General features: G+C 53.2%; 1 protein-coding gene across 1 annotated transcript in view; it reads right to left on the bottom strand.

Annotated features, from left to right (window-relative positions):
* Nucleotides 1–25507, bottom strand: part of AGBL1 (ATP/GTP binding protein-like 1) — a 509246-nt gene that overhangs the window by 460360 nt on the left and 23379 nt on the right. The window contains exons 2-5 of the mRNA XM_004692971.2: nt 11039–11102; nt 9488–9634; nt 6737–6868; nt 3760–3853 (exon numbers count right to left, since the gene is read on the bottom strand). Coding sequence (XP_004693028.2) covers nt 3760–3853; nt 6737–6868; nt 9488–9634; nt 11039–11102 — 437 coding nt within the window. The remainder of the gene's footprint in view (nt 1–3759; nt 3854–6736; nt 6869–9487; nt 9635–11038; nt 11103–25507) is intronic.

Here is a 25507-nt window from a genome sequence, read left to right as displayed (position 1 = left end):
CAACTGATGTCTGCCTGGAGGGAGTTAGCACAGGGGGCGAGAAGATGCCGCCCCTGGACACAGCCAACCTGACCAGTTAGGGGAGGGCGCGAGAGGCATTGGGTCAGCGGTCTCCGGGGGTGTCTGGACCGAGCGGGAACTCCCCATGCGGCGCCTGAGGCGTGGGGACCATCGGCCTTCACAGGAGGCAGGGTGGGGGGCGAGGGTCCCCACACACAGGGAGGCGGCCCCAAAGAGAAGACGGGGCAGCCGAGGGGGTGGGAGTAGAGGCTGGGGCCCACTCGGGGTTGCTCGCGTGAGGGAGGCCGAGCCCAGGGCCGCAGGGGCAGCAAAGTCAGACGAAACTGGGGACAGAGGGTGCTCAGGAGCGGCATGAAGCCAGGCTCGGCCACGGCGCCCGCTCCTGGCTGGGGAGTGAGGGCGGCCTGGCCCGGGCCGCGGAGGGCGAGTGGCCACACTTCCCTCGGGAAGGCGCAGCGGGCCTCTGTCATAAATCTGCCGAGGACGACCTGCGGACAGGGCTTCATGGAAGACAGCTGCACCGCTAATTTTAGGCCCGAGCTGGAGAAGTAGGGCAGGACAGTCTGCGGGGGCAGTCAGCGGCAAGACACCAGACAGGGCTCCTACTTGTGCAGCCGGGAATAGGGGGCACTCGGGGGCTACGTGTGACCCCAAGAGGAACTTTCTCCCCTCCCGAGACCCCTTCCAGCCCACAGGTTCTGCAGTCCCAGCTGAGTTAAAAAGAACTCATCTGGGCAGGCCCAGTTACTGTGAGGGGGTGGGGTCCCTGGGGGAAGAGCACTGGAAATGGGGTGCATGGCAGCTCAGCACCTGAGGTGGGGTGCAGAGGAGGGGAGAGAACTAGACTTCCCATCTCCATCTCCGCCTCCAGCTCTGCTGCAGGGCCCGAAGCAGCAGCCAAGCACCCAGTCGCGTTTGGGTTAGCAACGACGGACTCTCCCAGCACAGGAAGCCAACGGCCTTCTTCTGCATTATCTCTTGGTGGCCACAAAGCCAGGAGATGAGACTCCCTGGGGCACTCGGAAGTGGCGTGAGCGCTCGGTAAAGGAAGATGACAATATCCCCCAAGGAGTCAGCCGGAAAGAAGCCCACAAGGCTCACCGTGGTCTCCTGCTCCTGAGCACAGGGGTCAGGCAGACACTGAGGGAGACTCAGGGAAAGAATTCAGAAGTGCAGGGAACCGGCACCAGCCAGCCTCTGAGCAGAGACAGCCATGCTGTGGCGGAGACTCCCTCTCACTCAGCCAGTCGTCCCATGAGCGTGAGTCATGCAGATGGCAAGAGCAATGTGAACAAACTTTAACTGCTCTTGGTCGCCTTACCTATGGTGGTTGAGAAATAAAATGCTGGAAATAGACTGTAAGATGCTCCGGTGGTAGTTTAGGAGCTAAGGCTCATGTATCAGATCGGGTTTAAATCTCAGCTCCTTCACTTAAGGCCCAGTGTGTCACTTAACTTCTTTCAGCTTCAATGTGGTGGTTGTTTTTTCTCTGCTGTAAACCTGGGGATTCTCACAGCAGCTGCCACACAGCCGAGAGAGAATCGCAACAGATGAGACAGGCTAAGCGTTCAGCATGGCACGGGTCCCGCAACCAACCTCTGCCAGGTCTGCTGGAAGGGCGTGTGGCAAGGCCTCTCCGGGTGGAGGTCTGGGTTTTAGGCTTTTGGCTCAAAAAGGGGCACTATCTTGCTCAAAAATTACAGGAAAGACCAGAAATGCAGAACTACACTGAGGCCCCTTCAAAGTTCCTTTTGTCAGTGGAAACTTCCACCCTTGTTTGCCTCCGGGATGACATCCATGGAGCCTTGATGGAATCTGAGCCAGCATTCAACTCCCTGTGCAGAAGGAACAGAGAGTGACAGCGTTGTGCATGCAGCTCAGAGAAGGAAGCTGCTGTGCTCGACTGCTCACTGCCCCAGGCTCAGTGTGGATGGGGGAGATGCTGAATGCTCCTGGGACCCCAAAGGGGAGGGACCTAGTGTCACGGTGAGCTGGGAAGGTCTTCCTGAGACACCTTCCAAACAACCTAAGACCCAAGAGGCAAAGAAAAGGTGAATAATGGAGAACTCCGCAGACATCCCTTAGGCTTTCATAACATACAGGGGAAGCTGCCAGATACTCCTCTGCTCCAGCAGAAATGAACAGAAACTGAGAGGGGTCCTGTGCATAGCAATGGAAGCTCCTGGGTTGGTGACCAAGGGACATGAGAAGACTACAGATGTCAACAGCAAAGGCCTGTTGTGATAAAAACTAGCCATCTCCAAATGGACCAAAGAGGGGTGAGGACAGCCATCATGTACCCGCTGACACCTGGGCATGGCCAGAGCCTCTACAGCTTAGATGCACCCTACGAAGGAGAGAGGAGCAACATCCCTGAGTGGACCAGCAAGTCATGCATTTGACTTCGACTCCGGTAAGACGCTGAGCTCTATTTGTGTTACTGATAGAAATGGAAGTGTAAGACAGACATGAAGTATGACTGCAGGGAAGTGTGAAAAGTTAATTTGTTTGCCCCTGGGGTTGTACCTCTGAAGTTTGACACCTACGACAGGAGGCTCCCTCGATAGAACTCCGTTGATTCCTACTTTGCCAAATATTTGCACGCCAGACAAGAGGTTTTTAGAGAGAGCGAAAACACTGACTCCAAAAGTCAGGTGGCCTCCAGACAAAATCAGTTGCCTGGCCACATCAGCCTTAGCCCAGGCCAGACTCTGCATCTAGCTTTTCTCCACGTGTGCTGGCTTGACCAAGGCTCTGAGAACACTGGCCGGAAGGAAATCCACCAGACTTTGTTTAACTCGGTACTTCTCAGTGTATTTGGTGAGGATTTTTTTTTTTTTAACTGAGATAAAATGCATTTTACTCTAGGAAGTGCTGGCATAGAGAGTTGCAGGTGAGGATGGATGATAATGGCATTACTGGGGTGACCCAAGAGAAAAATAATCAGGTGGAACATGAGCCGAAGATGGATGCTGGGTTCAGAACATATCATGCCTGGGCATGGAAATGCTACTTTGCCAAATGACCCCATATATCTTGGAAATTGGTTGAATTTCTTCTAATATTCTTTCAAGGTCCTCGCTGAGTCACTCCCACAAATGATGGATCTTAATGGTTCCGAGTATCTCTAAAGCCTTTGTGTCTAACCACCTCCCTTTGCAAGTTGGCGATTCACTCCGCTCCCGCCAGCAGGGCCTGAGAGGACAGGCTGAGTCTCATTTTCCAATCATAAAAATCCATCTTAAAAACAGCACACCACCGTGGTGGACTCCCAGGCCCAGATCGCACATCGGAGACCCGCTGACTGGCTCTCTGGAGGCCAAAGAGCAGCACCTCGCCCACCGCTCCTGGCCTCTGCTGTGAGGAAGAGACTCACGGAGGTGGCACGGCTGGGAGCGAGAGGGACTCCCAGCGATTTCGGGCAAGATGAAGCCACAGGTTCAGCCATGGCGAGATGTGGATTCAAACCCCAGCTCTGCCCGTCCCTCGCTCTGTGGCCTTGGGTAAGGCTGTTCGTACTTTAGCTTCCTCATCAGAAAGAGAGGATGACAGAGTCACCATTTGCAGCTGTGTGAAAATTAAGACCCACGACAGAAGGGGAGTCACGGCACCGTATTCTGGAAGGGGGAGGACGTCACTCCACTGAACGGAAGCACCCCGAGGCCATCCCGGAGACAGTGTGTCCCCGTCTCTCCGCCTAGCACGGAGCCGCACGAGGACTAAGAAAGTGCTCTGTACCTGATGATTCGGGCGCGCCTCTGGGTATAAGGGGTGATGACCTGGAAAAGCAGCTCCATCGCTCCATTAATCCCCAGCATAGCCCCTGTGGTGACTGAGAAAGACAAAAGTAGTTATTGAACCATTGGAAGCGAGCTGCACTTTCAGCATTACAGAATGAGCCTGAAATGTGGGGGAGATCCATCACCCGCCTTCCCAAAGGCAACCTAAGAGCAGAGAAACTCTGGTCATTTCACCCTGGCTGGGAAGTGGAGGTCATGAGCAAAGCACACGTTATCTCCCGCACTATCTTCTTCTCAAAGGTGGTCCAAGACATGAGCTACGCTTTTCATTTTGTGATGCCTGTTGCACTTCTTTACCAGAACAGGCCAGGTAACGCTGAACAGACTGACCCATGCGTAGGTCTTTGGGGCCTGGCAGCGACTGCAGTTCAAGCTGCTCTGTCTCCGCGGACATTACGTGTGGCACGTACACTCAGGTGCATGGGCACGCAGGCACGCTGCCAGCATCTTACAGAACACGTGCCGTCGGAGGCTTCGCTATACGGAAGCCACAATAAGGGCAGAAGAGTTAATGTTCAGCACCACTTGGACTGACTCGGGTGCCCCGTTTCTCTTCCAGTCTGGTTTCAAGTTCCCCCCAACTCCCGGGCCTGAGACCAAGACTGGACCGTGCTTCACCATTACACTGTCAAAAGGCATCAGTTCAAGCCCACGGGGTTACACCTGAGATGGAAGAAGGCACGAAATGATGTCAAAATAAACTATTATATTATTTTTTTAAAAAGCATCAGTTCTTCTGACTCAGTGGTAACTAACCCGGGAAATGGTCAAAAACACATCACAGACTTGAACATCAGAAAACCAAAGGAGGGAGCTGGTCAGTTCAGCTGCTTTGGAGAAACGCTCTGAACACAAGACCTCTGGGTGTCACCCCATGACGCCTCGGCCTCTTGGCCACATCTCCAGTACCCCATTCCCTTAGTCATGGCAAAAAACAAAAACAATGGGAGTCCACAGGCTGCAAAACAGAACCAGTTAGCAAGGGGAAAACGCTTCAGTGGGGCAAGGGATGAACTGAGCCACCGTTTTCCATCTCTGTGTGGCTGTGGTTCAACAGAGACCTCGGAATGCCTTGTGCCCTGGGCCAGCCCTGTTCCAGAGTATGAGTGGGGACATAGGGGTCATGAGAAATCAGGATGGCTTATCCTGGCTGGCTCCAAACAGGGGAAGATGGACATCTGGAGGCTCTGCCATGGTTTAGCCCAGTCCCCTGAGACCGAGGACTCAGGCTGACACTGATGCTGTTACTGGGGCGACTTCATGGAACACAGAGGGTGCTCCTGGAACAGCTCTGCATCGGCGCTGCCAAGCCTCGTCCAGGCGGTATTGCGAGATTAGAACTCAGGCACCCCTTCCTGCCCATCAATCTCCCACTCCCTTTATTCTCACACAGACCCTTTTTTCAAAACTGCGAGAACATGCTGGAGCAGCCTCTTGAAAAATAATTTAGCAGAATCCTAAGTGTTAAGTCGAGTAGGAAGAGGTAATCTGAAGAGCACTGATTCTAACATGGAAGACTTTAAACCTGGCGTTGACAGAGGATAAAGTACAGAAATTCCCGCTGAATTCCTCCTTGCTGGACACCTGCCCCAGGTAAGTTAGCATCCCCATTGGCCATCTGAGAGCTGCAGAAGGATTCACTGACTGTCTGAGCTTGCTGGGGTTCCAGTCGGCTCCGTCTGGCATGTTCAGCCATGACTAACAATTCCCCAAAGAGACAACATTCACTGGCTTCGTGCATTCACGTCACCTCTCATCGGGAAAGTCAACATGTAGAGAGAGGGAATCTCTAGGTCGCTCCCAGAACACTTCTAAGTCATGTGGTCCTGGAGTGCCTGCACAATACGTGAGGCTTTGGAATACGTGTCAGTGACGGCGCCTTCGCCTCCACAGTCAATCCCAGCATTTTCCCAAGAACTCCAAGCTGAAAGAATTTTCCCAGATGTCTCTAGCTTGCACACATGCATACACACATACATAACAAGCAGCGTAAGTTACCAGCCCCCCGTTAGTCTTCAGAAACCCCATCTACCCAGTCCACGAGCTCTGATTACTAGTATAATTTTAGAAAGGATCTGGAGTGCGGTGACGTGCCCACGTCCTGCGAAGTGTAAGAAAAGCCAAGCCCAGGTCTTCTTGGCTCTCAGTTCCCGTTCTTCCCTCTCAAGAACATTCCATCCAAATTACTGTCACTCTCACTCTGCGGGAGAGGGGCTCAGAGCAGTGCCCCTGTGTGTGAGGTGGGGGTACAGAAACTACGCTGTTGAAAAGACCTGTTCCCTTGCAGAGCTGAATTGCTGCGTTTTGTGTTCGACCCTCAGCCCTAGGACTTAGATGTATGGACTTAAGCAATCACTTCAGTCTCTAAGCTCCCTTTCCTTGTGTTTTAAAGTGGGAAGTCTAAATGCAGGATTGTTAGATAATTGAAATAATGCCAGCCCAAAGATGGCGAGGTGGCGATGCTTCTGGGCTCTGAGACAGCTGGCAGGTCCCAAGATCTACGCTAGAAGCCATGTGGAATACAATGTTCTCAAGTCTCTTGTGGCCGGTGGGTAACTTCCAGAACAGCAGGGAGATTCGAGACGGGAGAGCCGTCCTGACAGACGCACACACAGTCCTGCCATGGTGCCCTCTCTCACTGGGTCCTGTCACCTTGGGGTCCTGACAGAGAGGCCTAACATGTTAGAATGTGTGGCTCCCGGGAGAAAAGAGCGTTGACCTTCAACTTCGGAAGAAGCGCAAGAGTTCCACCAGCAGCAGAGATGGAGAGGGCTTCTTGCTCAGAAGACTCTAGAACCTGAAGCTCCTAAGAGTTTATTTATCTGGTGGCGACCACCGACGCCCACCCCCACGTCCACCTTATGACACAGCAGGTCAGGACGCCACCCCTCCCCCGCGCCCACCGCGTTGCTTACCGCTGGAGGCGAGCACCCGCAGAGCCCAGAGACAGTGGAGAAGGTTCTGGCTGTGAGACAGGTTTTTCCGGGCCAGAATCAATGTCACATCGAGTGCTTCCAGTTCCAGCGCCTTCTGTCCAAACTTTTTATCTGCGCACACAAATGAATCCATCTCAGCTGGGTTTCATATTAATCCTGAAGGGCCGGCAGCGTGTGCGTCAGAGTCTGGTTGCAAGGGAAGAGGGCATCCCAGCCAGTGAGACCTGCCAGGTCTCGCCAAAAATGCGACCGAGGATGGGACCTTTGGGGCCAGGTGGCCCACAGAGGCAATGCAAGGACACAGGTGACCCACTGTGCTTCGGGGTGTATCTGCATGACAGCTTGGGGTCCTGAGGCTCGTGAGCCCCTACATGTCTGGGCAGTTCGGGGTTGTCCCCGAACAGGAGCCGATACTTGGGGGTGGGGGCAGTTGAGCTTCCTTCGAGGCAGCTCCAGAGCTACAGACGCTTCAGCCACCTGACTTTCAAGACCATGTGTGGACCGTGGCTGGGCCTTTCTTGAACATGTTGGAGACATTTGGGAAAACGAGCGAGGAGAAATTATCTGTGTATTGTTAATTTGGTTCAGTTTCGAATCACGATATTGTGGGCACACCGGAAGAGGCTTTTCAAAGAGAATACTTGAAATAAGAATAAAGAGTGAAGGATCTGTGGCAAATGGGCGGACCACAGTCACCCTCCAGATGCCAGAGAACTTCTTAATAAGGAATGAGACGTACAAAAATCACATCTCCCAGATTTCGTCAAATAATTGGGGGATAATTAAATAATCCAAATACTTTATCTTTGTGGGCGACGTCATTATTGCTAATAAAATTAGTAAATAAGAATAAGATCAGGAGAAGTGTCTTTTATTCTGCGCTCCTGGCTCCCACCACGCCAGGTAACTGCCGCCTGCCACGTCTGTGCCCTTCCCGAAGTCTGCCGTCACATCACTGTGTTTCCTCTTGCAGGACTGAAGCCGGCATCGGCTTGGGGGCGGCGAGGAAAGCAGAGACCAGGTCCTCGGGCTGCTTTAAGAGCCAGCCTGGGCCCTAGCAGGACCCATGGCCTTCATCCGAAGAGGGGTCCGTTCACAAGCAGTCGACCTTGCCGCTGACCATTCAGGCCATTCTCGGGCAGCTCGAACTGTTGATGCCAAGGACCACCACCTCCGGGCAGAGGCCATGACGACATCATGCCAACAGCTACGCCAAGGTCCAGATCACAAGCAGCCTCCTGCGGTAAACCGCAGCTCTCTTTCCCTGACAGACCCTGCCTGACTCCGTTTGTGGGGCCCCCGGCTGCGCATGCAACTTTGTTTTAATTCCTACAGCAACTCCAGAATTTACTTCTGATACCTCCATTTTGCAGGTGAGGTCCAGTGGTTCAGAAAGTTTAAGTAACTTGCCCAAGGTCACACAGTCACCAAGTGTCAGGGCCAGGTGTGGAACCCAGAAGTCCCCTTATTCTCAGGGGCTCCACCATGTCCCCCGAGTCTGTCCCCAGCGTTCCCGTGTGACACTCTTTGCTGACTCCTCATCCCCCGTTCCAGCTCCGGGCGGCCGCTCCCTGGCCATCTCAAGCAGCACCACGCCTGTGCCCTTCGAGGGACCATGCGGATGGCTCACAGCCACTGCCCCAGTCCGGTCCGTACGCGCCCGGCCTCCCGCTGGAAGCTAAGCCCGCCCTCCCGCGAGAGCAGGCCCATCTGTTTCGGTCCTGCGGGGTGCCCTGTGCCTGGAACGGCGGTCAGGCCTGGGAGGCTGAGTGAACAGAGATACAAACGCCGAAGGGAAAGCGTAGCCCAGGCCCCGCGCACGGCCGCGGGCTGACACGGCACCCTTCAGAGGACAGGAAGGTCCAGGTGGGACCTCCACGAGACTCACTCGGCACGCGGCGGGGCTTGATCTCCTGTGCGCAACCTGAGCGCCAGGTTTTTAAACTGGAAGTGTTAGGGTTTTGGGGTGCTGTTTCAGGGTCTTCCGTGGAGAAAGGGGAATGAGTAAGTGGAAGGGATGCTAGGCCTTTGCCCCCCCACTAGGGAGGCTCCATTCCACTTACTGCCGTGACTTTAAGACGCCCCCCACCCCCGCACCGGCCTCAGTGCCCACCTGGAACCTCAGAAAGCTGCCTTACTTGGAAATAGTGGCCTTGCCGATTTAATTAGTTAGGGTGAGGTCAAGTAGGTTGGGGTGGCCCTAAATCTAGAATCCCCCCTACTGGGAGATGAGGCCAAAACTGGGGTAACATGTATACAAGCCAAGACGCACCAGGAGTTCCCGGAAAGCTCCAGAATCCAGAGAGGACCCGGAAGACAGTCTCCCGCGGCGCCCCGGGAAGAAGGAACCCTGTGACACTTGACTTCAGACCTGGCCCTGGACCCCAGGAGCCTGCTGTTTTAGGCCAGGCCGTCGTGGCCACTTCCAGGGCAGGCCTGGGACCCAGTGCCCTGTGCGATGAATTTCCACGCGAGACACGGCTTGCAGGCCTGTCCACTTGCGTTTAAAGTAACTGAAGGCCCGTGCCACGCTGCTGTGTCTGCTCCGGGCCTGGGCCTCAGCGCTGCACCTGGACTCACTGATATCCACCTCTCCTGTGGGCTGGCCCCCCATCACCACCCAGGCGCCCCGGGGTGTCCCGAGGCTTCCTCCGCCCTCCCCACAGGGCCTCCCAAGCCACCTCCCAAGAACCAGGCCTCCCCGGTCATCTGGGGTCCAGGTCTGGCTACCTCGTAGGCCAACTTTGGCCAGCAGGCGGAAGAGGGGCAGCAGGATGCCATAGTCAGGACACTCCGTCCTCGCCGTGTCCACCAGGGTCTGCAGAAGGGCCTCGCTGCCGCCCTTGCTGATGAGGTAGCGGATCCTGCGGTCTGTGCCTGCGGGAAGCAAAGCCGCCCTCAGCGCGGGGGTCACCTCCTCCAAGGGTGACAGCAACGTTACAGCCAGGGGCGAGGGGGCGGGAGCAGTCCTCCCGGACACCGTGAGTGTGTCGTTTTGAAGCAACTGTGTTAACAGGAGCTACTAGGTCCGGGAGGAAGACTGTGAAAGGAGGTGAATGGGGGGCACCGCAGGACAGTCAGGAACCTGGGTGTAGCCTGCAGAGACGGTAACGGTGCCTGGAACCCACATCAGCGACACCCTGTTGAGCCCTAGTTAGCGAGGTGCATACTTGTGTGGTGCTGTAACACACGCACGCGCTGAATGGGGTCACGCACTGTAGGAGAGAAGTTCCGCTGTGGACCGGAACTGCCGTAACAGCTCCCCTGGACAGTCAGACGGTGTATGATGGGGGGCCCGAGGGGGACGCTGCCATTCAGTGATAGGTGGGAGGACAACGTGGCACAACTGGAACTGAGGACCAAATCCCAAACTATTCTGGGGCCGGGAGGGAGTCTTTCCACCCAGGGGCAGTTCTGAACAGGGCCCCCCACCTTGCCCAGGCCAAAACCGAGGAATACGCTTCCTTGGAGGGTCCTGGGAGACCCGCTCTGCCCTGCGTGAGGGGCCCAGCTGAGTGGCTGACAGGCCGTCACCAGCCATGAGGCTCCCCTGTTAATGGCGACGGCCATCCCCCCGAGAGGCCACTGCCACGGCGCCCGCAAAGAGCCCAGACATTGCCGGACAAAGTGGCGGCGCCCAGCCCGAGGACACGTGCTCACAGCCAGAGCTGGCACCTGGCGGCCAACCGCTGCAGTCACCTGCCCCAGCGGGCAGGAAACCTCCAAGCAGATGCCTGTCCCTCCCGGGAATCCCAGCTGAGCCCCCTGCGACACTGGACGGCCATTCGGCCGGTCCGGATCTCTTCGGTGCGAGTGTTCTCTGCCCAGTGCAGTGTGGCTGCGTGCCTGAGGGAAGCCTGACTCGGGGTCAGCCCGCAGCAGAAGACACTGTTTCCAGGACCCCCGTGGACAGCGCTGGCACCTCGCCGCTGAAGCACACTGGCCAGGCCTGCTGCGGGGCCGGCGCCTGCCCGTGGCCGTCTCACCAGGAGACGCCAGAGGGAGATGCCGGAGGGAGCCACCGAGGTGGCTGGTCCCTCGCGGTATAGCCGCGGGGACCTTGGAGGACCCGTGTGACCCCAAACCCACTGTAGAGTGGGTGACGAATCTAAGGAGCCCCAGTTCCCATTAACCTCGGAGATAAAAGAGGAGCTGGTGATTCAGTCTCTTCTAGAAAACTTGAGGTGAGCAAACCCCCCCTCACCCCCATCAGAGAGCTTCCTGGAGAAGCCACGGCCCACGGGACCCCAGAGGGGCGGGGTGAGAGCACAGCTTACTCACCAACAGAGAGTAGATCTCCCAGGACCTGGAGAATGGTGAGAATGGACTCCCTGTCAGAGGAGCTCTGAAAGGAAACACAGGCAGCCATCGTGAGACAGAACACGAGTCGGGGCGCGTGGCCGGGGCTGTGCTGCCTCCGTGGAAACCGCTTCCCACCCCTGAAGGATGGGGCCAGTGAGGGACTTCTGAGACGAGGGTCCCGGGGGCCCCACCCCACGATGTTCCCTCAGGACCCCTCTTTGCGGACACACTGTGTAGCAACACCAGCGAGTCAGGCGAAGGAAGAACATGGGTGATTGCACAGAAATGGGCGGAGAGGGGCCTGTGGGCCAGGGTGGCACCGTTCTCAGCTATCCCAGTAGGCCCAAATATAGGGCAGAGGCAAAAACAGAAATTGACGCAAATGTTCTGGTGTTTCCAGAACATTGACGAATAAGGAGGAAGTCTGTCTTCTCCGGGGAAGCCTGGGGGCTTCTCGTCACACAGATGCTCTGTGGGGCCCGCACGGGGCGGTCACTCCCGAGGCTCCGAGAGGCAAGGCCCCCCAGCGGGCCCAGGAAGGAACCCCCAGACCAGTTCCCAAACAGCAGTCCAGTGAGCCTTTCACAGAAATAATCTATTCCATGTCAGTTATGCTATTCAAGGCAAAGACTTTATCTCCCCACTAGGAAGGCTGATGTTCCTCATCAGCTTCAAAGATCTTCTGACTCCCGTTACATCCAGGTTAAAGTCAGCGTTCATTCATGGGAATTCCAGGGCTCTTTGTGATCTTGTCCTGCTTATCTCTCAAGCACCGGTATTCACGGCGACACCCCTGCCCGAAACAGATGCTTCAAGAGCACGGAATGCTTCAATAACTTCCTGCTCAAGCCAGGTCGTTTCCTGCCTCTGAACCCTGCTCACTCCTCCTGCCTCCTGAAGCACACTCAGCCCCCGTCAGATTCCCAACCCACCCACGCTGCTCTGGGGTCTCTCTCTGTCCACACCACGCTGGGCTCAGCTCTGACGCGGCACTGACCACATGGCACTGGACTCTGGTGCCACCTTGCTTCCACCCCAGCCCCACCACATATGGAAAAGATTCCATGTTGTGTGTGTCTCTGCCTCCCCAGTTCTTGGAACAGGTTACTCAGAGAAAACATGCAGCAAACGTTGCATGGAACCAGCTGAACCAAAGAACTTGAAGGGAGATATGGAGCCCAGTACCACTCCCCAGGGCTGAACGGTGCGTGCATTGCCCCCAACCCCGCGGTCGGACTCTGCAGGCATCCGCGCGCCCACACCCCACAGCCCAGGCTGAGGGAGACGCAAGTGAGGCACCAGTCTTGGGCACAGAACTTACAGGGGTCTCAAAATGTGATCATCCAGATCAGTCATCTCCGCATGCTATATTTCACAAATCAAAATCAATGGCCAAAAATCCACCATGAACTTCAAAACACCCACAGTCAGTTCCAGGTGGGAGGAGCTGTCTGAGGTATCGCTGGGCACGTGGCATCTACACCGGCCTAGGACACAGGCTGGGCCTCTCCGCTGAAGCGCCAGGCTCACACGCACAGCCCAGCACGCACCTGCCGCCCATCACGCTGCACGGACATTAACTGAAGGCACGGCTGTTCAACTTCCCAAGTCCGTACCCCCCTCCAGCCAAGTGTCAGCGTGAGTGGGAACACTGTCCGCACCCCCCGGCCCTCCTCAGTCTCTCGTGACGGGGCCTAGGAGCCAAGGAGAAGTGTCAACTGACGAGTGCGCCGGGGAGCCTCAGGACGCCAGCCCTTTGAAAGCGGGCCCCAAAAGGCCGGGAGCAGAGAACCAGTCCCAGAGAGTCTCTGCTGTCTCTGGACGCATGACCGGCACATCCCCGTGACTACCCTTCTTTCTGGGAGGGAGGGAGGGCGGCACAGTATAAAAGCAAGACTGTGCAAGTCTTGGTAATGAGTAAGACGCTGGGTTCACAGTTAATTATGAATAATGAGCAAGAGAGTGGAAAATAAGAAAGGAAATGGAGAGATGAGAGAAGAGAGGAAACAGAAAGGGAAAGAGAAAACTAATAAAGTAGAAACAGATTGAAGAGGAATAAAAGATCCAGATTTAATTTCCTCGCATTCAATTATTCATGCGTGCCTCCCCCAAACGTTCACCGGAATCGGCCTTGTCTCGGTCCGCGCCAGGCAGAGCTTACTCGAATCGAGGGAGGCGCAGATGCCTTTCTGGGCTCCAGGCTGGCCGAGGGCAGGACCCAGGTGGCAAGGCACGGCCCCAGACAGCCTCCCTGGGAGCGCGCAGGGAAGGGCCTTGAGCCCGCCAGCCCCGAGGGTGAGTCTGAGGAGCGTGCCGCGGCCATGCGGCCCGTGCGCAGGGCGCAGGGTCGTCGTGATGAAGCAGGACGTGCTAGTCTGTGTGGAGTCACCTGCTTCGGGGCAACGCACACTGCTATCCCCCAGAGAGGCGTCATCGCACACCCTCACCGGCCGCCGGCGGGGGGTGGGGCTGGGCAGAGGGCAGGCCTGACCCCGGCCGCGACTGGCTGCCCTGTGCGCTCTTGGCTGCACTGACTGGCATCAGCCCCCGGCAGCTGCTTCCGAGAACGCTGCTTGTCCCGAGGACGGGGGCGCATCGAGCTCTCCCCGTCCAGGGACGACCCACGAGTCCTCCTCTGCTGAGTGCCTGTCTCCTTCCAGGTCATTGATTTAGAGGTCGGTAGAGGCCCAGATTTGGATAAGAAAACCTGCGTCAGCCAGAAGGTTCTGGAAAAGAGTTTTTTCCAGGATTAAAATAGAAAAGCTCTTTCCTGTTCGTGGGCACTGCTGTCTGAGGAAGGATCTGGCGTCACTGGGGACACCACGAAGCCACCGGGACAACTCCGTGGAATCACCTCCAGCTCCTCGCTGCCGAGAGCCACGGGTAGGCGGGAAGGGTGCGACCGGCTCCGACGTGGCAGAGAGAAGGGAGCTGCGCCCTTCCGCGCCCTCTGTGCGGGCGCCGCTCTGGCTAGACGGGAAAGAAGCTGATTGCACACACCCGTGCAGGGACGGTGCCCGCCTCGGCGCCCGCCCTCACCTCGCGGCCCCCGCCAGCACGCGGCCGCACAGCGCGTTTCGGATTTTTAAGTAAAGACCGTGATGATCAGCAGAGGGGAAAAAATGCTCCACCACGTCTCAACTGGCGTTAACTTATGCACCGCTGTGTTCACTGATAAATATTTCACGCTGTTTGCAGAGGAGCGCAAACGGCTCTCTGGCCCGCAGGAATGATGAATGAGATCAGAGCAGGGGGACGGCGGGCTCCGTCTTCCCTCGAGCGCCCCTCTAAACGGACCGCCGCGTTACCCCGTTGTTTCGGACGTTCCCTGAGCAGTGGGCCTGCAGGCTTCCGCTCCACCGTGCCGCCCCGCACCCGCCGCCCGCGGACGCCCTGTCGTCAGTGCAGCGACACAAGACAGTCTAGGTGTCCCGCAGACGGCGCCTTCCGGGCACCCACGACGCACACTGTCACCCACCCGCCCACACGGGGCCCTGCACAGCTCTAGGGGCCACTCACAGATGAGCATCGGGCACTGCCCCTGAAGGCGCCGGGGGAGCCTGGCTCCCGGGCTAGAATCGCGGCTCTCATTTGCCCCCTCAGCGGCCAGCCAGCGCCTGGCCCCTCCCCGCCCTGGGACTCTTCTAGATCCTGGGCTGATGTGCGCCCCTGTTGGGGTTGTCTGTTGCAAGGTAACAACTACCCAAAACATAGCCTAACAACACACTCATCTTACACATATCTTGTTTTTTTTTTAAAAAAAAAAGATGTTTTTACTTATTTATGCGTACAAGAACTGGGGTGTAGGCGAGAGATGCAGGGGGCGGGGGGGGGCGGGTGAGAGGATTCACCAGAGACAAAGTGGGGAGCAGAACAGAGGGACTGATTGAAATCCATTGCTGAGGGGAGCAGAGGGTCAGAGAGATGATGTCTGCTGTGCCCTGTGGGTCACTCCCTGGCGGCTGGGGATTGAACTCACGCTGCAGTGGCTGGTGATACTTTGATAGTGCTGAGACTTTAACCCCTGTGCCACCGGAGAGGCCCCATATTATACATATCTTGGGGTATGGGGAGTGGGCAGGGCTTGGTTGAGGGATTCTCTTCTTTCCATGGTATCTCCTGAGGTCACTAGGGGGCACTCCGCTGGCTGGTCTGGTGATTTCACTCATGTCTGACCCGCGGGCAGCGAGGGTGAAGGCTGAGTTTTGTGGGCTGGTCCTCATGGTACCTGCACGTGGCCTTCTGAACACGGCACTCCTAGGCACATGGGAACCGGTGTCCCGGAGGCCAAGGAGAACAAGCATTCCAGCAGAACTGGGTTTCCACCTCTTGGGCTGCAGCCCAGAAGTCAGACCCCACCTCTGCTGCCTTCTTCTGATCAAACAAGTCCCTGAAACAAGGTCTAAGAGAAAGAGGTGGAGTTAGGCTCCACCTCTCAATCAGAAGAGAAAAAAAGGAATCTGCAACCACGTTTGACCTTCCACATTCCCTTTAGACTGTGAGTTCCTCTAGAGGAACCCCCCTGGCATCCCCCTAGGATGCAAGATCCCAGCATGAAATTTCAGACAGAGTAAGCACGCAGTAACCCACCGAACAGGGCGGAGGGGGAAGGAATGAAACAGGAACTTAAGGTGCAATTTGCAGGAGTCTTGCTATCCTATTCTCTTTAAAAACAGCATTTACCTTAAAGAATGTTCCAGAAAATACATTGTTACAGGAGTCTGGAAAGGGCACGCTTCAATTTTTCCATCAATCCAAGCAAATACCGGGCGCCTGTTGGGGGCCAAGAGCCATGCGAATGTATAGGGGACACTAATGTCGCCACAGGAGAACCTGTGCCCTGTCCCCAGTCTTCTCACGTCCAGGCCCAATTTCCCTTGACGGGGGCTAAGACAGCCCATCCCACCCCATTTTATATAATTTCCCTGGCATCACAGAAATAGAGTGCTTACTCTTCCTGCAGATCGAAAGAACAAGCCCATGAAATTTTAATGCTTGGTCTCTAAAGAATGAGACAGAATCGCGTCCAAACTCATGAGCCGAGAGCACGGACACAGCTCATAGCCCAAGAAAACCATATTGCCAAAAATAAATCTGTGCTTCCAGCCATGCAGCCGGAATCCTCACTAGAGACGGTCCATTGCTTAAATAAAAGACATTATTAAATTTGGAGTTGGTAATGAGTGATGGAAAGTGGTGAGAATACCAAACACAGCGACCAGCAGCTCTCTGGCCTGGCACGGGAGGAACCTGACAGGAGCTGCCTCTCTGGAATAGCGCTGAGGGGGAAGGAAGCTTCCTGTCAGGGTGACATGGATTCAAAAGAGGGGGGTGGTTTTAAGAGTAGCGGCTGAAATATCTGTGGAGGCTGGAGCCAAGTGATGTTCAGTACAAAAGAGGCTTTGCCTTCATTCCGGAAGCTGGTTGACGAACAACGTGGTTTTACCCCAAAATGTCAAAAACGAAAATGGTATGCAAAGTTTTCTGATGAGAGTGCCTTAGACGGGAACTTAAGAATGAACAGTTCCACTCGGACTTTTTTCCTGAGTTCTTGGGCTCTGGAATTTGACAAATAACTCCAACCAGACGGGGTCTGAATAACTGGGAGGGGAACAGCGGTCCCTCCTGGCTAAAGACGGCCAAGGCCCAGCATGGGGTAAGGGAGGAAGCTGGTTGTGGACACACATTCGGCAGCTGTGTTGCGTTCTCATCATATACCAAGTGCCATGCTAGAGCCCAGGACGCCGTGGGGGCATAGATATGCTCAGTCCCCGTCCTCACGGAGCCTCCAGCCTTCTAGGCTCTACAGAGTCCCCTGACAAGACACAGAATTACAGCTGAGGGTGCGTGCTGTTAACTGTGACCATGAAGCAGGTCAGAAAAGTACTTCCTTAGGAAGTAACACTTAAGCTCTGAGCTGAAGGATGAGCAAGGGTTAAGTGGGAATAAACGGACAGAAGATGTTTGGCCGGCAGAGGGTCACAGAGGCTGGGAGCCTGAGAGCAGCGGTTGGTGGGGCTTGAAGATGGCACTGGGCAGCAAACAGGAGGGAGGGCTACGGGCTAAAAGCGTGTACATCTGATTCAGAGAGGCCTCGGTTACCGCAACCTTCGTGGGCCACAATTTCTTTGCCCACATTATTGGACTAATAACTGTGATTCACTCATGGCTACGCTTGCGTCAGGCATGACCTGATGGATGTCAGACCTTGGAGGTCACAACAAATGCTGCCTGAGCTGCTGCCTCGGGAACTGTGGCACCGTGGGCACGCCTTGCCAAAGGTGAGCACCTAAAAATAAGTCTGAAGAGCATCTGGGCTACGTGTCCCTGGATCCATTTTGCACCCAGATCACAATGTCTCCCTCCATTCAACAGAATGCACTTAAGGGAAGAGAGAAAACAAACAAAACAGATGAGAAGGCTGAGATGGTGTCATCTGGGCAGAAATAATTGAGAATCCTGGGCATTGTCACCACCCCACATGCCATTCCGAGGAGGGTGAAGACGCCCACTCACAATAATGAGAGCCATCAATGGCATCGCATTCCTGACAGATTCTGATTTCTCTCAAATGAGGTTCATTGGAAAACAGGCTGCTAGGGAGACTGTGAAGTCTCTCCCAAGCAGCTGACAAATTGCTACGCAAAACCTGCAGGTTAGAATTAAGGATCACTAAAAAGATGCACCAAACCGTTCTCAGCTTCTCTGAATGGATTCTAAACACAGCAAGTAAGTCAGGCTGCAGCCGCCCGCCCCCCCAAGACGGCCCCGATACCGAGGAAGCGAGCTGCTACCCTCCTGTTCAGCCTGCAGCCGCCACGCACTCCTGGGTCCCCTCTGAGTCCATCACTTTCCAAAACACACACGGAAGATTAAAAGCACCCAGGGCAGGGAGGCTCAGCCTGTGCCACCAGGTCACTGTGCCAACCATTTCCAAGGAGAAGATGCCCTTTCCATAGCTACAACTCAGCAAGCCCCATCATGAAGCTGCTCAAGCCTGACGGCTGTCCATTTCCATGGTCCATTTCATGATAGCTCATGACCTTGCACCCTCACTTGGGTACTGCCCACACTAGAGGTAACGGGGTCTCTTACCATCTTGCCCACTCTCTCTCAAGCCTCCGTTCTGCTCTCTGCTCAAAAGGATCCATCCCTAAATGTGTGCTGACACCAAGGGTTTTCACCCTGGATATTGGGAGCAAATAAGTATTTGTTGAGGTGAAATGAGGCTGCTGCCCCAGGCATTATAGGATGGCCAGCCATGGTTCCACCTGATACATCCCATCCCAACTGGGACAACCCAAAGTGTCCACAGCTGAGGGTAAGAGTCCCCATCCTGATGCATCAGCGACAGATACCTGTGTGCCAGGTGTTCCTCCCGTCTGTATAATAAGCATAATGAGAGAACTCAAGGGCTCAAGGCTGCCTGGTTTCAGGGATCAGTGAAAGTCAAATCAGAGAGATATTTTGGGGGCCTAGATCCTTTTGATCATCACACAAATGACTTCTCCCAGGCAACTGCCTACTTTCCACTGTCACAGAGAGTCAGCACTAGATTTATGGATCAAACACATGTTCAGCCAGAGAGAGAGAAAGAGAGTGTTGGATGACACACTAGGAAGATTCAGCAAATTGCATTCTATAGTTATATCCGATGTCTACTCAACTACTTTGATATAAATCAACAGCCAAGACTTAAGTTAAGCGTGTGGCCTTAGTCTAGCAATAAGTATTATATCTAAATTTAAATGATTAAGAATTCTTCCTTCCTCTATGACTGGTTCTATAATCTTGAAGGAGAGAAGACACATTCTAGAAGACAAAGAAGGATTAAGGCTTCCTCTTTGTTGTATTTCCAATACTCACCTTGATCTGCCCATAATTGGGTCAGTTAACCTAACAGAGTGAATGTGGTCAGAAGAGACTACTGGTCAGAAGAAGGACTAAGGTTTCCTCTTTGTTCTATTTCCAATACTCACCTTGAAGTATTGGAAGCTACTCCATATCCGGAGCTAGGAGCCAACTGTAAACAAGTTGGTTTGGTCTCAGCTTTCTCACTATGGGAAGTATTTACTTACCCAAGTTTTGGTGATGGTAAGATTAGTAGACATAATTATTATATGCTCCAATTCCTTTCATTCTGCTACATAAATCTAAATTGCTTCCCCAGCTCTAGTAAATGAGCTCTTTTGTCTTAGAGAGAGATCAGGAAAGAGCATATGGATGAGTCAGCATAGCCTATATGAAAACTTCCTGCTTCCGACACTATAAGGCTGAGTTGGGGAGGAGCAGGAACTGATGCTCTGCTCTTGGGTATTTATCATGCTCCCAAGCTACTCAGAAAAAAAGTTCCAGACCAGGACACACACTTTGTACTTGACTCCAGAATTCAAACTTTTACCGTTATGTGAAATTAATAAGCAAATAGATAAGCTGATTTCAAGGTACATAGGTTAGTTACGATAATATTACCTGATATAGCAAACAACTCAAGAACACATGAATAACTCAGTTACAAAGCTTATATTTTAATTCATATAAAGCCCAAAAGAGATATTCCTGATAGCCAGGCATACAACGGTGATGACTCGGAAGCAGGGCTCCTGCTACATTGTGGCTCTCCAAGGCTCGAACGCCTCAGGCCAACAAAATCAGAAGCAGAGTCTCTCACAGCAGGTTTTATGGGTCAGGCCAGAAGTGGCACAAATCATTTCCAACCTCATTCTATTGGTTAGAACTCACCCACAGACTCACCCACAGTGCAGGCGGCTAGAGCAGTCCCGACATGTGTTAAAAGAGAAGGAGCCGTTTTGGTAGATGGCTACCTGGACTCTGACACCTTCTACTTAGGACTTCCTCTGATTTCCCAACATGTCCTTGGCTGGCTTCCTTCTAGAGGGCTCTCCTCTTCCCCCGTGGTCATCGTCCATCATATCTGGCCTCATCAAGCTATTGGCCAAAGTTAATAAAAGCAGGAGATGCTGGATTTGTCTTCCTCCCATATAAGGCGACTTACCAAATTCTTATTTCCTGTATGGACCCACCTCATTCATGAATGAGACACTCGTGTGCATTATACCTTTCGGCAGGAACCAAACATTCAACCTCAATAAGAAAGGCAAGGTTGTATGTGAAATAAAAAACTCATAGTAACAGAGTCAATTATCACACATTCTTTGGGCAAGGTTGAAAACAGAGATCTTACCTTTCAGGGGACGTCACCTCACAAAATACAGTCATCACAGCTAAAATCAACGCTACCGAGTATCAAATGTTAAGAATTTCTGTAGCTCTCCCCTCATTTTAAAACCAAATTGTTGGTAAGCGTCACAGAAAAACAGGCAAACTTCCTCAGAGCAAGTTTCTATGAAAATAGGAAAAGACATTACTTGTCCCATCCCTGTTCATCTCATGAGATACATCTCAGAAGAAGTTCAAGCCCTATCCCAGTGTGTTGGACCAACTGGCCATACGAGGCACCTCTGAGAAACAGCCACTCTGACTCCTGTCCTGTAATTCTCACCTTCAAAGCAAAATGCTTCCAACCAAATTTACCCAGTAATTTCAGTTCAACAGGAATTATTCAGTTGCAATGGGAATTTGTAGCAAGATTTGTCATGTCAAGTACAACCACAATACTACAGAGACAGAAAGCAGTTTGGGGGAAAAAAAAACTAGTGCTCCTGATCATTTTTCCCAATTTTCTAAAACTTCAGCTTCATGTCATCCAAAGACTAGAGCTAACTAATAACATATTTTTCATCTTCGTTTCTATTATAGTTGCTATTGATCCCTTCTTTAGTGAATGAAAGTGTTCAAAATTTAGCCATCACTAGAAACATGTATGGGGAAGGGTACTTTGCAAACTCTTCTCCCAGAGAAGCCTCGCCCTCACCCTGAGCAACTCTTAGGCACTGTTAAATCCACACAGACTCTGCCATCTACTTATAAACATCCTGGTGCATCTTTGGAAATATGACCATGTCACACAAGAACCACTATGACAGATGCACATAGTGAAATACATTCCTCTTGACTATTGATAATTTCACACCAGGTCTTTCAAGCACTCCATGTTTCATGAAGGAGAGGGAGTAGGTGAGAGTGTTAGTGAATACAAACTGATGATGCTTTGTCTTTTTCATAGCTCATGCCCAAGAAACCAGAAGATTCCAGAAAATCAATGTCAGCAAGTTGAGCTATAAAACTGATGAGAACTGAGAGGTTAAATAAATTGGGAGCCATAATAGAAAAAAGGAGCTTCAAAGGATGGGGCGGTATTTTCACTGTGGATCAGGCCTTCGAGGGTCAGAGATTATAACGAGGCAGTGGGAGATTAATAGTCTATTAAAAGGTTCAGCAAGCAACCCTAAATGTTTGGCAATTAGCCAGCGAAGTCACAATTTTAAAAGTTCAGAAAAGTGTCTGCAGCTGTAGGGGATCACATAACCCATAAAGAGGACATCACACGACCCCCTCTATCAGCCAGGGCTGAATTCCAAAAACTAAAGAGACACTCAGTAAGCTCTTACTTCAATACTTCCACTTCAGAAACACAAATTTGTTTTAATTCCCCTCTCTGGAATCAATTTTTTGTTGAATGATCAAGTAAAGGTCACGGAGATGGGAGCTGCGCCTGACTGTGGTCTTGTGTTGAATCTGAGGCGCAAGGCCCAGCACCAAACCCCAGAGAGCCCCCGGCAGTGGGCCCGGTCAGCAACCCGCCGAGGATCAGGAGGGCTGCAGGGGCGCCGTCAGCCTAGAGGGATGTTTGGCCAGTTCGTCCCATAGCCCCATTTATTCCTCACAGACTACAGCCTCCATCTGAACCACCTCCGTCCTGCCCACTCGCCACAGGCAATCATACCGTGACGCTGGGGTGACTGAATGCACGAGTAGGCGGCACTGTCTGCTCTCCGGCTTCCAGGCTCCACGGTCGAGAGTGGAGTCGCTGGAGATGGTGACCCCTCAAACCTTTACTCCTAAGACATACAAATCAGAGCCCTCCCTGGTGGCGCAGCGGATTAGGACACAGCCCAGCAAGCTGGCCGCAGTCGATTCAGTGCCAGTTTGATCCCCGCCTGCCCCGGAGGTGACCCACAGGGCGCCGCAGACCCCTCCTGACCCGCCCGCTGCTCCCCTCAGCGGTGGACTTAGTCAGTCTGCCTGTTCTGCTCCCCGCTCTGTCTCTGGGGAAGCTTCTCACCGCCCCTGCACCTCTGGCCTGTGCCCCAGTTCTGTAAGCATAAATAAAAAAACCTTAAAAAAGAAAATAGAAATACAGATCAAAAGGCTGGTGCTTGAGCTCTGAATTGGGAGTGCAGGCACCCTTTCTAAGGAATAGTTCTAATTCCCCTAAAGCCACCTGAGAGGTCAGTATGAGAGCTGTCGGCCAACTCCACTCGGGAGATGGAAGAGGAAGCTTCACAGAAAAAAAAAAAAAAAAAACTTTGAAAAATGTTAATAAACTTCCTAACTTATAAGAAGTAGAGATTGACAGAAAAGCTGGGAAGACCCCTGGTCCGTCCTCCCCATGGTTCACATTCACAGCAGCAGGGAGACGAGACCCACTTGACGTGACTGAGGATGTCATCGCTTAGTTCAGCACTTGGATGACGTGAGTGACAAGTGCCAGCTTTCTCCGATGCGAAGTTACTATTCTTTCTTTTCCAAAGTTTGATTTTTGGAAGCAAGTTACTAAATCTAGCCCACATTGGAGCACAAGGGATGGAATTCAGCTCCATATCTTGGCGGGAGAATATCTACATATATGCTTCAAATCCATGACATATGGGGGTACATTCCATTCACTCAGCTCTCAGGAGCTTATCTGCATTCCGTTCTATTTTCATTATCACACGCCCATTACTTGGCTGGGAACTGGACTCTATACAGCACTCAATTTGTCCCTCCCACTACCACCACCACCACCACCACCACAGGCATCAGGGAATGGGCTATCCTGTTGCCTGGAGGAATGCTTTGCCATCAGAGGGGGTTCTGGCCACTAAGAAGTGAAGTGGAGGAAAGAGGAGACAGTTCCGGGGAGAGAGCTCACATTCAAATGCAAATGTGTGCAGGAAATAGGGAGGATGGGTTGTGACTTTCAGACTTCCTTTTGCAAAGTGAATGGCTTTTAGAGTGGAAATGTTCTCTGGCTTTCTTTCCTCAAGGTTGGCCTTGTATGATAGTCCCTTTTTCCAAAAGCCAGATTTGTTTAATTTTATCCTGTCGCTAATTTGATGTAAATTGCACAAAGGCTGCATTAGGCACCCCTGTGCCCTGGGGAACAAGAGGCTCCTGTCCATCTGAAAAGCACAGGTACCCAGGAGCGCACAGAGACATGGCTCTGAGAGATGCCTCTGCTCCCGTGCCAGGGGAGACAGGGCTGCCAAATGCCAGACAAAATGCCACCCCTCCTGGCTCTCAGCACAGGGGATCCTGCAAAACCTGGCTTCCTTGGAATCCAGCAGAATTCTCCTATGCTAGGAGCTGTGGGTTTCAGAAGTTCTCTAATCCCATTATTATCAGATGCTTAAATCACATCTACAACGTGCAAAGGAGGGTGTTTCTAATCCTTTTTTTAATACATCCCAAAAGAGGAAAATCAGCACCTCCCAAAGCAGCTTACAGCACTATTTGAAACTTTAAAGAAGGTCATCTCTAGGTTAGGCTAGTTCTTTGTAACTTACTCATTTAGAAACCCTATTTAAAGGGAATGGTTAAGTTTCTGTTTTCGAAATAGCCCCCATTAATGAGGCCTCCCTGGTGGTGCAGTTAAAGACAGTGCTATCAAGCTACCGCCAGCCACTGCAGCAGGACTTTGATCCTGGCCGGCCAGGGAGGGACCCCAGGGCGCAGCAGACCTCTCCTGTCTCCCTGCTCCCCTCAGCAGTGGATTTCAGTAGATCTGCCTGTTCTGCAACCCACTCTGTCTCTGGGGGATCCTCTCAGCCCTGCACCTCTGACCGACACCCCGATTCTTATATGCATCAATAAATAAATAAGTCTTTAAAAAAATAGGAAAGAACTAGCCCCCATTAATGTAAAGCTCTTGCACAGGAAGCTGTCTGGGGAACAGGATGTTAACAGCTAACATTCCTGAGTAAGTGGGATACAATTTATTTGGGCTTATCCAATTCTCTGATTTTGCTTAAATGACCATAAACTTCTTTTATGATAAAAATGACAAAAGTAAATGAGCATACACAGGAAGAGGGAGACAGGTGGTGAGAAAGACACTTGCCGAGAAGTTCCAGGCCCTGGGGCAGGGCCACACCAGGCGCCACACTGAGGACTCTCCACTGCTCCGCCTGGGTTTGCCTCTTGATTATTCAGCCTGGCAGCTTACTTAATTTTTGCATTGATTCATCAAACATTTACTGGGAACTGACAATGTGCCACAAGCTTTGCAGGCACCAGGGAGACACAGCCGCGATGTCATGGGTGCCCGAGGCAGGGCCAGGAGGCAGACAGCGGTGACTCCGGCCAGCCAGGTTGAGGCTGCAGCCCGCTCAGAGGAGAAAATCTGGGGAAGGCCATACAAGAGCAGAGAGCCGAGGTGGAAGGGCAGAGAGTGGAAATGAGAACGCCGTGAAGAACGACAGAGGACCCTTTGGATAGCAGCTGGCTCCAAGGGGGTAACTGGTGGGGAGAGACTCCCCATCGGACTCTGAAACTCACCCACCTGGGGCAGCTGAGATCCTAGAGCTGGCCAAAGGTCTAAGATACCTCCCAGCAGGGGGAAAATAAGCTTTTCGTTGGGCAGGCCCAGCGGACTCAGGGTGGAGAGCCCTGACTTCACAAGGGACCCTGCAAGCTGGACAGTCTTCCACAAGGCCAAGATGGCGGCCGCCATCCTCCCTGAAGAGCCGCCTACCAGGGGCGAAGGGTCCGGGGCAGCGCCCCCCACCGTGCGCCTCCCCGTTCACTCCACACCGTTACAGATCCACCTCACTCCTTCCTCCCCGCAGCACTGCAGAGTCCATGTAGTGGCTAGCTGGGAAGTGTAGTCCGACAAGTGTCCGAAATTCCCACAAAGTTGGGGTGTCCAGGATGCCTGGAGCTGCGCCTTCCCAGGAGCCTTGACTGTGTGACGGTAACTCGGGAACTGCCAGCATCATGTTGAAGATGTGTGGGGAGTCGGCAGAAAAAGCCCAGTCAAAGCAAGGAGGAGGTGCCGACAGGACGGGGTGCTTGGGGGCAAACGCAAGGTGCTGCAGGAGCACCGGCTGGCAGGCAAGGCTGATTCTGCTTCGTTCAGGAGACAGCTCCCCGCTTCCCAAAGTTGGGCGAAAACTATCCAGAGGTAAATTTGCTTTTGTACGTACGTTGGAGTTGAGCTCTAATTCCTTTTAGTAAGCCTGCAGTGTAGCTGCTACTGGGTTTGATGCGGTCCAGAACTGGACTTCAGTTACCAGCCACAATGAACCCTCATCCTGCCAGCGG

The sequence above is a fragment of the Condylura cristata genome, unplaced genomic scaffold, assembly GCF_000260355.1.
Source record: "Condylura cristata isolate star-nosed mole 26May11 unplaced genomic scaffold, ConCri1.0 scaffold00035, whole genome shotgun sequence".
Taxonomy (NCBI): domain Eukaryota; kingdom Metazoa; phylum Chordata; class Mammalia; order Eulipotyphla; family Talpidae; genus Condylura; species Condylura cristata.
Note: the sequence above shows the minus strand (reverse complement) of the source record. Positions and strands in the feature narration are given on the sequence as shown.